At 39.7% G+C, this 12,818-nt stretch overlaps 1 protein-coding gene across 1 annotated transcript in view; it reads right to left on the bottom strand.

The window, feature by feature from the left end:
• Nucleotides 1-12,818, bottom strand: part of ZNF827 (zinc finger protein 827) — a 102,287-nt gene that overhangs the window by 51,212 nt on the left and 38,257 nt on the right. The window contains exons 4-5 of the mRNA XM_084286328.1: nt 11,175-11,658; nt 199-432 (exon numbers count right to left, since the gene is read on the bottom strand). Of these exons, the coding sequence (XP_084142454.1) occupies nt 199-432; nt 11,175-11,658 (718 nt within the window). The remainder of the gene's footprint in view (nt 1-198; nt 433-11,174; nt 11,659-12,818) is intronic.

Here is a 12,818-nt window from a genome sequence, read left to right as displayed (position 1 = left end):
TGTGCAGAATACAGATAATTAGACACTGTGGTGACAGAACAAACTGAGATGTCTTATGTATATCAATTTGTGTATATAGACATTTTCATTTGTTCCTTCACTTCCTACTAAAGCTTCGTTACCCTCCTTCTGCAAGGTAACCTTGTTAGCATACTTGAAAAAAATATTAAGTTGAATATTATTAAATTAAATATCTACCTGAGAGCTTCATGAGGAGCTCAGATGCTGCCTTGACTGACATGTCCTGCCTCATCACATTTGTCTGTGGTTCTTGTGGCTTGAGTTTCTCCTCAGGGACATTGGGAGCTGAAGCTTCAGATTCCTGGCTGAACACATAGCTGGATTGAGACAAGGTTGAACTTGCAGCTTCTTCATCCTTAGGCTCATCTTTCACTTTAAACTTTGGAGTCAAGGGCTCTTTTTGATTTGCAGCTGTCAAGAGAAGGAAAAAGGCAGACTTAATGAGGTGTGTAATATAGAATCATAGAGCAGCTAGTAACAGTAAGAAACCACAACCTGAAAAATGCTAGAGCAGGTATTGGAAGCAAGAATGTCAAACAGCATTCAAAGATGCTTCAAGAGGTAAACAAGCATCCGCTTCTCTTGTACCAAAGGACAGTTTTGAATCACAAAAACTGCATCTAACCAGAGCTCAGGAAAACATCCTGCTTCTCTTTCTTCTTTTGTCCCTATCCAACTACAAAGCATCCCACAAGGTCACTGGTTTGCATGTCTTCCATACGTTTGATGGAAGTTTATAATACCATGTCACATAAAGGCAGATTTGGCAAAGTCCATGGGTACTACATAGTGAATTCTTAAGAGCATGAAAAAGAGGCAAGAGATAAAGAGTAGAAATATATGAAAACTAAGAGGGGTGTAAATAAAGAACTGCAAATTCCTAGGTTCTTATAAGTTGGTATTAGTTAAAAAAGAGAACAGAGGGATTTTTATTAGATAACTCTGCATTGCTAGGTGTTTTTAGAGCACTATTTCAGGTTCTACATCCATTCAAAAAAAAAAAAAAAAAAAAAAAGTATAAAATAATCCTTTCAAATGCCCCGTGTAAGCTGCTACACAGATTCAGAGAAGGACACAAACTTTGGGGCTGTTTAAAACCTACACCTTGCACTCTGCTGTTCTTGACTGGTCTTTCAGATACTACTAGACAGCAATGGATCCTTTGTGCTACATTTAGTTGAAGGGGTAAAACCAAGAACACTTCTTAAACAATACTTCCAAAACCATGCAATATAATCTCATCAACAGACTGCATGACTAATAGGAGGCTAAAGAAATTGAATTATTTTTGATCAGCTTTAATTCTTTACTTTTGACCATGAAGAGGTATTTCCTGTCAGATGTTAGAGTTTTTCTTCTTGTTCAAAATTCCACTTTAAACGCAGAGTAACACATGGTAGGTGACTCCTTCAGTGCCCCAAAACTTGATGAGTTTACATCTTTCTCACATCTTTAAACCTTTGTCTTCACAAATGTGAAAGATCGTTATCCCCATTTTGTTCTCTAAGCTCTCTCACCATTTACCTCACTACCTGTCTTTCCGCTCCCAGGTGTTTTCCTCCTTCCATATGACATTCCCCCCTTTACCCTCATGACTCTTACAGACAAGCTCAGCCCTTGTAAGAGGAAAGCATCCCACAACACTTTTTACTGCACAGTAGGGCATTAGAAGTCAACATGCATTAACTGCTGTAGGGAGCTGTTTGTTTTACAAACCCATGGCAAGAACAGTAAAAGCTGAGGAAGTGGCATACCAGAGGGACCGTAACATTCAATTGAAGGTGCAGGATACTGACAGGTCAAATCAACCCAAATTCTGGGAAAATTCACTGGCTTAAGCCATTGGTCTACTTCCTCATATTCATACATATTCAGCCCATACATACACACTGGGACTATTTATATTAACTATTTCAGAAATGAAATCAGTTTATACATGTAGTTCTTAGTATGGACTACAAGCACTTATGAACTAAGTGCTTTTGTGAACTATAAGTGCTTTTACCGGCATTAGGAATAACTTTTTCCTTGTTTAAAAAATAGCAAAAGCAGAGATATGAAACATTAAAGTATGTTTTAATTCACCAAAATACAGATTAGATTCCCAAATCATTCTCAACTTCACCAAGGTACTCACAAAAAAAATCCATCTGCCTTCTACATCTTCTTTCTAGCTCAGTCTATTCTGGGGTTTGACCTGAGGTTGATCTTTTGGTTTTCACCAAAAAACAAAGTGAAAGTCTTTCCCCCTTTAAAATAAGCCACTCTAGCTGCTGCAGATATGAAAAATGCCTCCACCAGGAGCAGAGTGCAACTGGTAACAGAGATTTCTTCCCGAACTTTCTGAGAACCTGGAGAAAATTCTTTTGAATGTGTTCATTTCAAGAAGGCATCAATTCAAATTGTTCCAGAACATAAAGGAAATATGAGTCTGAGCAAAGAGGTAAAGAAGACCCACTGAGAACAATCATTAACCTGTGCAGCCTGCTATGTTTCTGCCCATGAAATGAAGCAGGCAGAGGAAGCATTACGGACCAGATCAGCAGGCCACGTTACCATGTAAAATACAGCGGTGATACTGAACTGACATACACAGGTCAGTGTATTTGCAACCTTTCACCATAGTCTACCAAAAAACATGTTAAGATCAAAGCAAAAACATCTACACACAAGTAAAACAACTGTAACTAAATGTATACAATATCATAGCCTAAAGCTAGGAACTTTAACTCAGAATCAGGCCCTAGTTTGCAGTGACAGCGGCCTTTTGGGATCCCCTGCGCTCTCACACTTTGAGCCACCACCCAGGACACCAACGCAAAAGCTACCCTGATAACAAATCTACCAGCATAACATTAGGCATAGCCCAGATGAGCTCTTCATGATCTGTACACTCGTTTTGTCCCTGTATGTCTATCAGACCTCACCTATGAGAAATAAAATGTAGCCAAGGTCCAACAACCCAGAGAAGTCTTGATGATGTGCATTTGGCAATACCATGTCAGAGGAAAAAAGAAATCCAGGACTAATGTTCTTATCTATGTAGCTGGTTCTGCCCACTCTAGTCACTTTGTTTTGGACCAAACAGTCCAAAGATAGAATTAATAAACTAGGAAAGAGGTAGATACTTGTTTTGTTAACTGTCAGCACATTCCTTTCACTGACCACACTTTCCAAAAATCAAACACCTTAATCAGACAAATCCCAAAACCCAGGTATATTTACCTCACTTTTCTTTCCCAGGAAAACAGAAACAAAATCAGACAACTACTAGGTCTGTTTCAACAGTATCGCTTCAATTACTGGGGCTTTTGCTCTTTTTTGAAACATGTTAAAGCAGATTCCAGTGTAAATGAAACCTAAAGAGAAGGACTAATAAAAAAGGGGAGAGGCTGTCCAGTCTATCAGATTCATACATTAAAACTATAGACCAAAAAAAAGTCATGATTTCTAACAAAGGGATAATAGCCATTATGATGCATCCACTAGTTATATTAGGGAGAATAAACAGATCTAAGAAAAATAACTGCAAATAAGAGAAATAAAAAGTTGACATAGACCAATTAAAAACAAACAAACAAAAAACCCTAAGACTGAAAGATCTTTTTATATTAAAAAAAAAAAAAAAAATGGAACTAGACAAGGATTAAAGAGATGATGTTGGAGTCTATTAAAGTATTTTTGAACTACAAAATTATTACTCCCCAGAAGGAATAACATCATCTATCTACATATGAAAATAGATACACGTACATATACTTAATTTGTAGTTAACTTACATTCATCCTGAATTGCAATGAGAACAGACTGAAGGATGTGTTGCCTGCGGACTGAATCCAAAAAAAGACAGCAATTTAATTTAGAAATACACAGTGAGGGGAGGGAGGAACAACACTGAAAACCCAACCAACAGGCAGCAGTCTCTGAAGCAGGGCTGATACTTCTACATTCATTCCATTCCATTCCATATCCTGAAAAAATAAATCAAAGAAGATTCCCAAATGCCATTTTTTATCTTCCTGGAAACTGGGATCATTTGATCCATTTGGCAAAAGTAGAAGATCAAAGTTTTTAACACTTTTCTCAAACTGCCAAATGCCACAAGAAAAGCCTTGGGCATCTGCCACTAATCTGAAACGCTTTGATAAGAGCTGCTAACAGCATCAGTCCACTCACTGAGGATTTCTGAATGCTCAAAATGTTTCTAATTGAGAAAGGAAAAATGGGCTGATTGCTTCAGCCAAGTTCAGTTACAAGTTACAAACAGCAAGGAGTTGGCCACCTTGTTTGAGCAAAGAACATGGGATGGGGGGGGAGGGAATCCACAACAAAAATGCCCCCACAAAAGAGAAGGCCATGACAAAAACAATCTACAGTCTGGGTCAAAAGAAGCAGTGCTGAAAATCTCTAATGCCACCGTACAGTGCTGCACCATCACAGTGATCCTCGACTACTGATAGATGAGAGCAGGGCACTCATCATGGAGACTATGGCTTACGTTTGGGGACGCTCAAGAACTGAGTAAGGGATACAAATGCTGCAGAAGAAGCGACCAGTGGCTTTTGTAAGGAACGTTTATACAACTGGGATCTGTTGGAGAATCTCCAGACTAAGATCCAACTGGGCTGATAAATCATCTTCAACTTATTACACACAGAGGCTGCCCACACCGTAAATGGCCCAAAAGGAGAAATACTATTCTTCTAGCAGGACAATCTTGCTGGTCTCTCATTTCTTTTTAGTGCTTCCTGCCCTGGAGTACTGACCTGTCCAAGAGCAAGTCATTTTACTTACCCTTGCTGGGAGTGCTAACTCAATTACATTTCATTTTCAAAACCCTTTATTCTGCCCTCAGCCAAAGAAACCAGCATATAGGGCTGCAAAGAGGAGGATGGGAAGCTACTTATGGCTCAAGGACACTTGGCATTAAAACATTGCTTTTTATCAAGGCAGTGGAATGGCAGAATAGATGATCACGAGAAGTATGATAGTGCCAAGACTTGCCACCTCAGGGCTTCCAGAGACCACTTAAAATATGAGGTCTTCCAAATTATCTAGCTTAAGTATGTTGAAACTGTGTAAGCAGCGGTCTAGAAAAGGTCGCTAATTATCTTGATCTTCTCTAAAGCTGTTTTGCATTTAAGGACCCATAGTCAAGCAAAATGAGCCACAACACTGGAGAGTGACCAGTCCTGTTACTCCCCTCTCAGAATTGTACAACATTTTAGTCCAACAGCAATGGAGGGATCTGGCAAATTGCTGCAGCACCTGGAGGACCGGACATGCCCCCCTACCCCAAGATGTCTGGTATACAGCCAACATCTCACCTGCTAAACAAAATTGTAACATCTGCTAAGACAATGGTCTTCTTTCCAGGTTAAAACCAAAACAACAGCAGACTAAGTGAACTTCTGGGGAGCAGAAGAAAAGAAGGGGAACAGCGTAGGAGGAGCAAAGCAAAATTTGTTGCTTATAGGAAAGAACTTGGAGAACATCCTTGGAGTATGGAAATTTCTTCTCTCTACATAGGAACAGAGAAAGAGAGAAGTGCCACCAGAATGACCTTTATAGTTGTTTATGAAAATTAAACAAACAAACAAAACAAAACAAATAATTGGAGATGATTGAACTAACAATGTCCTCAATTCCTGTTTTGGATAGATCTGACAGAGTGGCTCATGAGCTAGGGCTTCTGCCCAGAGTAATGGTGTAATCAGGGAAGCAAGAGACATCAGTCTAGCTGTTCCTAAATATAAGAGTTTCTGTGGATATTAAAACAAAGTTGTAAGCACAGAGCTGGTTCAGAATCATATTTACGTCTTCCTTTAAGTTGCATTGGGCTGAGTAAACAAAAAAGCAATTTGTTATATTGCATTTTAAACAACTGAATTAGAGCAGAGTCTACACTGCTTTATCTTGCTAAACTCTATTTCTACAAGGTATAAAATATGACGCATATGGTTTTAAGAATACCAGGAAATTCTTGGACCTAAGACTAGCAATTGCTGAAAAGGGATGAGAAGGGTGGTGGCATAGCGGTGGCAAAGATTTGCATGAGTTTTCGTTAGCTGTGCTATTGCACTTTTTCAGTTTTATTTGAAATTCAAGGTTCATATAGATTTTATGAAAATGTGGATCTGGAGAGGCACTTCAAAGAGATCTCGATGACATCAGGGGTATTTGCACCGACAGCAGCATTATGGAATTCGCAGTATTTTTAAATGAAGGATATGGCTGAATAATTGCCAGCCCTGTCCGCTTACATATTCCAATTGAAAATTTACATTCTGGCATAAACTAAGAATCCTAAATATAGACAGCATGGTCTTTTCTTTGGAACCTACTACACAAATGCATCAATTATGACAACTTAATTGGACATGCTTTTATTTTATTAAAAATAGCTGCTCGAAGAGTCTTCAAGCCAGCCAGTTCAGTACTGTCAATGGCAAATGCTGCAACATTTCAAGTTACTTGTGCTACCTTTAGGGAATGCAGTCCTTTTCAAAAGGCAAACAGAATGGGTAAGCTAAGCAGTTCCTTAGCTTATCTACTAGTATTCTGTGTGTAGCTGTCTGATGATTTACAACTTTGTTACTCCATTAATGGAATCAGCTCAGGAAACATGAATGCAAAGCCCAAGTCCTTTGGACAGCCACCAAAATCCCACGCTGGCATTACTTTCCAAAATCAAGATCTGACTCCTCGTACGGCAGTGACATCAGACGTGACTTCAACTGGGAGGAACCCCTGTTTTTCTTTGTTTAACATGGCCAGCCCCAAACACTCAGCATGCCTGTTATCCCTCCTTCCCCCTTTCTATATTAAAGTTTTTCCATGCAAGTAACCTGGGGAACATAAAAAGAACTGCAGAAGCAAGGCACACACAACGTCAGAAGATGGAGAGAGATGCTTCCTAGAGTAATGCACTTGGTGAACACAGAGAAGTCGGGGAAGGAGGCCAGGCATGAAGTATGCTTTACAATTACTATTTCCACACAGAATTCCTTGGAGATCAACAGTGCAGGAATCCCATTCATTTTGATGGGTTTCATTTATTTTCGAATGTTATGAAAAGTAACTGCTGTGCACAACATAGGCACAGTAATAACTTCACTAGAGCACAGTGGCCATGGTAATTTGGAGCACTGTGAAAGCCATGGTTTATTACAGAAGAAAAGAAGCCTTAGAAGTGGGTGGAAGGGCGTCAGAATTTAAAGAGATGTGTTGTATAATGTCTACCAATGAAATTTTCAAAACAGGAAAAGCAAATACTCTGCAAATTATGATACGAATGCAGTGACAAGGAATTAGTGGAGTGGGGGAACAAACCATCCTGGCAAAGCACCGATCCAGCAAAGTATTTGGGCAACTTAAAGCACACAGGCAATCCCACTGAAAATAAGAGGGGGAAGGTTTGAAGGTAAAAATAGACCCATGCTTAAATATTCTTCTACTGTAAGGGTATATGTTAAGAGTCTTCAACTAATTTTCTTTATAAACAATAATCCTTCCAAAGTTAAATAAAATTTCAGAGAATCCTTTCATATCACTATGAATTTAAAAGCATCTTCCACCTTAAGGTAGGACCTAGGAAAAGGAATCTGGAAAAGATTTCAATGTTTGTTCCTATTTTCTAGTTCATGATTTGCATGCATCCAAAAATATTTGTGGCAACCAATGTGTCACTGAATCATACAAAAAATAGGACTGAAGGGATCTTTGAAGGTCACCTAAACCAGCATTGCCCTACCTCTTTGAATCTAAAGTCTTTCTGAACAAAAATTCAGAAGCCTTTTTGAGCCCTATCATCTTGGTTCATTTATGAACATTTCAAAATCAGGTCCAACTTCAAACACCTGTAATTCCCCTCCACCTCTGCTACTCTACAGCTTGCTACTTGCTGTTCAGCTGGAGTTTCCTGTAACTGCTTCTGCTGTTGCATGGTTCACTGACCGAGACACATGTATCTAGTCCATCCTACTGCCTGATAGGTGATCAACCATATCTGACAGGCAGCTATCTGTTTTTTAAAAGATCTCCAGTGGTGGAGATGTCCCAATCTCTCCAGCCAATTAGAAGTTTAAAAACCTCAAGTTTTGGAAAGATTTTTCTAATGCTAGCTTAAAACCTATAGCAATAGATAAGCGAATTATTGTTTGTCCTAATCATCAGGAATCAACATCAGATTATTCACCCCCCTAAACGTTTTAATGCATTAAAGGTGTATTAGTGACTCTCGTAGTCTTCTTATAGGTTTCACAACCTCACTCCCTTTCATGTATCCTCACTGGAAATGTTTTCTCAACCTCTAGTCAATTCTGCAGCTCTCCTTTGAAGCCCTCCCAGCTGTCCATGCTCTTCATGAACGATAATGCCAAGAACTTGGACTTTACCACATCTAAGAAGGGCAGTATCACATCCCCCTTCTTTGGGGCCGTTCCTCTCCTGATACATCCCAGTACAATGACTGCCATTCTAGCAACGGTATGATGTTACCAACTCCTGTTCCTTTCCTACAGAACTGCTACTTAGCTGCTGTTCCTGATTTTCTATTTGTGCAACTGTCTGCTGAAATGGCTGCACATTTCTCCCTGCTCCCTTTTCAAGGCAACCTTTGTCTTTGGCCTGCAAGCTACTCTCAACGTGCTATTTTCCAGCCAGCTGATACCCAGTTCATCTAGAGTAGAGAAGCACCACATTGCACAATCAGAAATAATACTGAGTTAAGATTATATACATATTTATGAAGATTCAATTTCAGAAGTGATGATAGCTCATAACCACCGATTTGGTACCATTTTCCATCCAGATGCAGTAGTTAAGCTCTGAGCTGGTACTGGAGAATGCATCTCTTGGGTGCAAAGGGAGGCAAGCATGCCTCCGGGTCAGACACTTGGAGAAAGAAGAGGCTGAAACTGCCCAGAAATGAAAACCAACAGACCCCAAGGTTCCCTATGAAACTGGAGACGCAGAAACTGAAGCTAACAAAGAAGAGGAGGAGCAATAAACATTGGCAAGCAAAAATAAATGTTCATTTAAACCATCAATATTCAATAAGAATAAATGCCAAATTCTAAAAGCTTAGATATCTGTCTACTGCTTCTCTCTTAGCCACAAGGCCTGTCAGAGAAGAAAATTAGATTGTTTTGACATAATTTGGTCTCGACAAATCTGTGTTGGCTGTTACAATTGGCATACACGGTTTGAGATGTCAAAAGATTTATATCATGGAAAAGGTAAGGCCAATAATTGAAGTTCTGATGGGCCTAAGAAGAGAGTGTCATAATAAAGAAATCACTCAAAGGAACTTGGTTCAGCACAGCAAGCAGTCAAAAAATGCAGCTATTACTTAGCCAACTTGTTTAAAGAGAATTTCTTTTACTTATTCTCTGAATTTATGCACGTTGTGTGCAGGAAAGCACAAGCTAAATGTATATAACACAATACAAATCCCAGGAGAAAAGAAATTCTATTCCTTTGAACATTGCTCTCCTTGTGTAGTAAACTTGGTGACTGGCAGTACATTTTCATCCAAATATGCACACATACGAAATTACAGATACATCTCACTCCCCCAGTGACTTTATAACATGTTGCTAGGTAACAGTGCATACAAGTCAGGTTTCAAGACCTTTAGTAAGTCACCATAAAATAACTGCATAGGCCTTTTGCATGAATAATGTACATTTGTATCCTTTTTCTCATGCCAATAGATCAGACACTGAAAACATGACCGGCTGCCAAACTGTAAACAGCTCCCCATCAACAGCTACATGAAAAACAACACATTGAAACGTTGCATGATTTTCAGCATCCAGCCCTTTCCCCCTCTCCTGCTTTCTGCTCTCCTTCTTGCTACATGCATCCCCCACGAGCGCTACCATCCACAGGTCGGTGCAGCCAAGGCACTGAGCCACGGGGTGTACGATGCACATTTAAAAGAGACATCAGAATGACAACGTGTACAGGACAGCTGTCAGACAGCAAAAATGGATTTCGTATAGAGTTCAAATTCGAAACTCAGTTAAACAATGTGCAGATGAAACAGACTCATCTTTGCTCATTTTTTCTTGGTCATCCTGGGCAGATGAGGACAGCAAACCTTGCCACAATACAGGGCTGCAGTTCCACCTAGGCAGGGTCAGAGCTACTTTCCTACTTCACCTGACAGTAAAATTTACTGAAATGCAACTTACGTTCCATCTAAAGGAAAAAGGTGACCAATTATTCTCTATTGAAAAGGGTACCTGCTGGCTCCGAAGCCTGAAACTTACAACACAGACTGTCTTCTCCTTGTGAAACACAAGTTCCTCCAGGGACGTTTTTCCTGACTTCTTTCTCTTTAAGAATTAAAGGCCAATTTTGAAAACATTTAGTATAGAACAAACTCCTAGCATGTCCACAGCTCTGAAATGTTCAGTCAAATCAATAAGAGAGCACATAAAATAATAGATTTTCCCTAAACACGTTCTCCACTTCAGACTCACGCATCTGAATATCATTCTCACAGCAATAATCTGACAATGAAAAAGAAACCACAGTAAACACGTTCTGCATTAGATATGGATTTCAATTAGAATATTTTTAAGAAATGTTCACAAATCTCTAGGACGACCAATTTCACGTTAATAATCAAGAAATGCAGTAACATTCATACTTCACAAGCATTGACTAGTTAGACATCATATGCTACTCTGAAAGGAAGGTCACCAATCATTTATTGGTGCTATTTAACAGATGGTTCAAGGCAGAGAAGTTAAGAGCTGAATTTTCTAACATGCTGGGTGCTTGTGACCCTCAGTGAATTTAAACTAGAACTACAGATATTTAGCAGGCCTGAAAAAACACACCAAATGAGATTTGCCAAGGTAATTGTCAGCAAATATCAAAGCCTGGAAAACAAGTTCTCACTCCCAATCCCAGATTTTAATAATTAAACAGCAAAACCCCTCTCTTTTTCTTTTCTCTGACTGCCTTCCCTCTTCCCTCTATCATGCACCTCTTTTCTTATCCAAAGAGTCAAGAAATTACAAGTTAAGAAGTTGCAATGTTTTTCTCCCTGCAATTCAATGACTTAGCAGACCCAAGGCAAAGGTTTCTTAGCCCATCAAAGGAGCAGCTGCCGCTGCTGGTGCTTGCTGCTCAATTACCTGACAGCTTCATAAGAAAATCTGATGCCATCTTGACAGAGATGTCTTGGCTGAATAGTGCTGATGCTGTATTGGCCACAAAGTCAGAGGATTCTTTCAGCTTTGTGTTGTTGGGGGCTCTGTCAACAGTGCTAAGAGCAAAAGGTGCAGCTGAGATGCCATTGTCATCTTTGGGCTCTTCTTTCACTAGTAAAGGTGGAACTCCTCCACTAGCCTGCCCAGCCACATCAGGCGTTTTAGATACAGATGCTGATCCCATAAGGTCAGGTCCAACTCCTTCCCTCTGTGGTCCCGAGCAGGAGTCACTATTTAGCTGTGGTGACCCCTTCACCTCAGTTTCTGGTATTTCCTCCTTCACTTTGGATTCTGTCCTGAGGAAATGCTGATGGCAACGCATATGGAGTTTCAGGCTGAAGTGGCGGGAGGAAGTAAAAGGGCATAGCTGGCATTGAAAGGTCTCACCCCTGTCTTGGTGCTGATGAACCTGGTTCAAGAGGTGAAAGATAAAAGCATGTATTAAGCAGAGCAGTTTACTAGCATTACAGAAATCTCAGCTCAACGCGCCTGACACTGCTTTAAAAAAAAAAAAAAAAAATTAACTAATGAATGAACTCTGCATTCGGAGCACTTGGAAGGAGGTCAGGTACTATGAACAGTAGGATTCTTTCACACATAAGTCAACATAAACATCAGACTCAACTGAAAAAAATAAATCAGAAACATCTGCTCTGTGGCATGGAAGTGATGAAGTCTGCTTTGGGTGAAACAGTTTTTCTGACCTGATCCTGATGACCTGTCAGTGTGCAAAAAAAAGGTTTCCAAGCTATAACTAGCAGCTTCCTTGATTAAAAACAAAACTAAACAAAGGAACTCCACAAGAACCTATTTATTATATGTCCTGCTAAGCACAATCATTCTGTGCAACCTCATAAATAATTGTTCAGAGCAGCCCAGCAAAACATCAACCTGCATAGCGACGTCCATCATCAATTTACGAACTATTAGGGTAAAGACACAACACCTGGCAATACCAACGTGCTATTGAAGCAGCTCCTTGCAAATTAATTCTCCCAGAAAATAAACAGCTCTGTTATCATAAACTACAAACAGGAGAGATGGTGTTTGACAGCTAATTCTGTCAGTCAATGATTGCAGTTAATCCTACTGTCCTCATATTTGGACTGCACGCTCTTTCTCACAGAGACTGCGTGCTCCAGTACAACTACATAACATCTAGCATCCCCAGGCCTAACCCTGATTATGTTTTGAAAGGCACTCTATCCATCCATCCATCGGCAGTGGTTTACATATTATCTACCTGAGCAGACACACTCATTAATATAAACTATGTACACACGTTATACAATTTCTTGATTAACACAGTACTCACGAAAGGAAAGGAATAATTGAGCTCAGCATAATAATCACAGGTGTATTAAAAAGTTTTGTCTCCATAGCTTCACAAATAAATTTTAAATCTTGACAGTAGCACTCAGGGCTACTCCCTCCAGAAAGACTAGCAAATGCATACGTTTGCTCCTTACTAACTGATGACCACGTGATTAAGACAAATTGGCACCAGATTGAGCTCCACACATTCGTTTTCACTTGTGACTTGAGTTGGCTGGAAACATTGCACTGAGC

The sequence above is a fragment of the Netta rufina genome (assembly GCF_964035555.1).
Source record: "Netta rufina genome assembly, chromosome: 4".
Classification (NCBI taxonomy): domain Eukaryota; kingdom Metazoa; phylum Chordata; class Aves; order Anseriformes; family Anatidae; genus Netta; species Netta rufina.
This window is presented reverse-complemented; position numbering and strand designations above follow the sequence as displayed.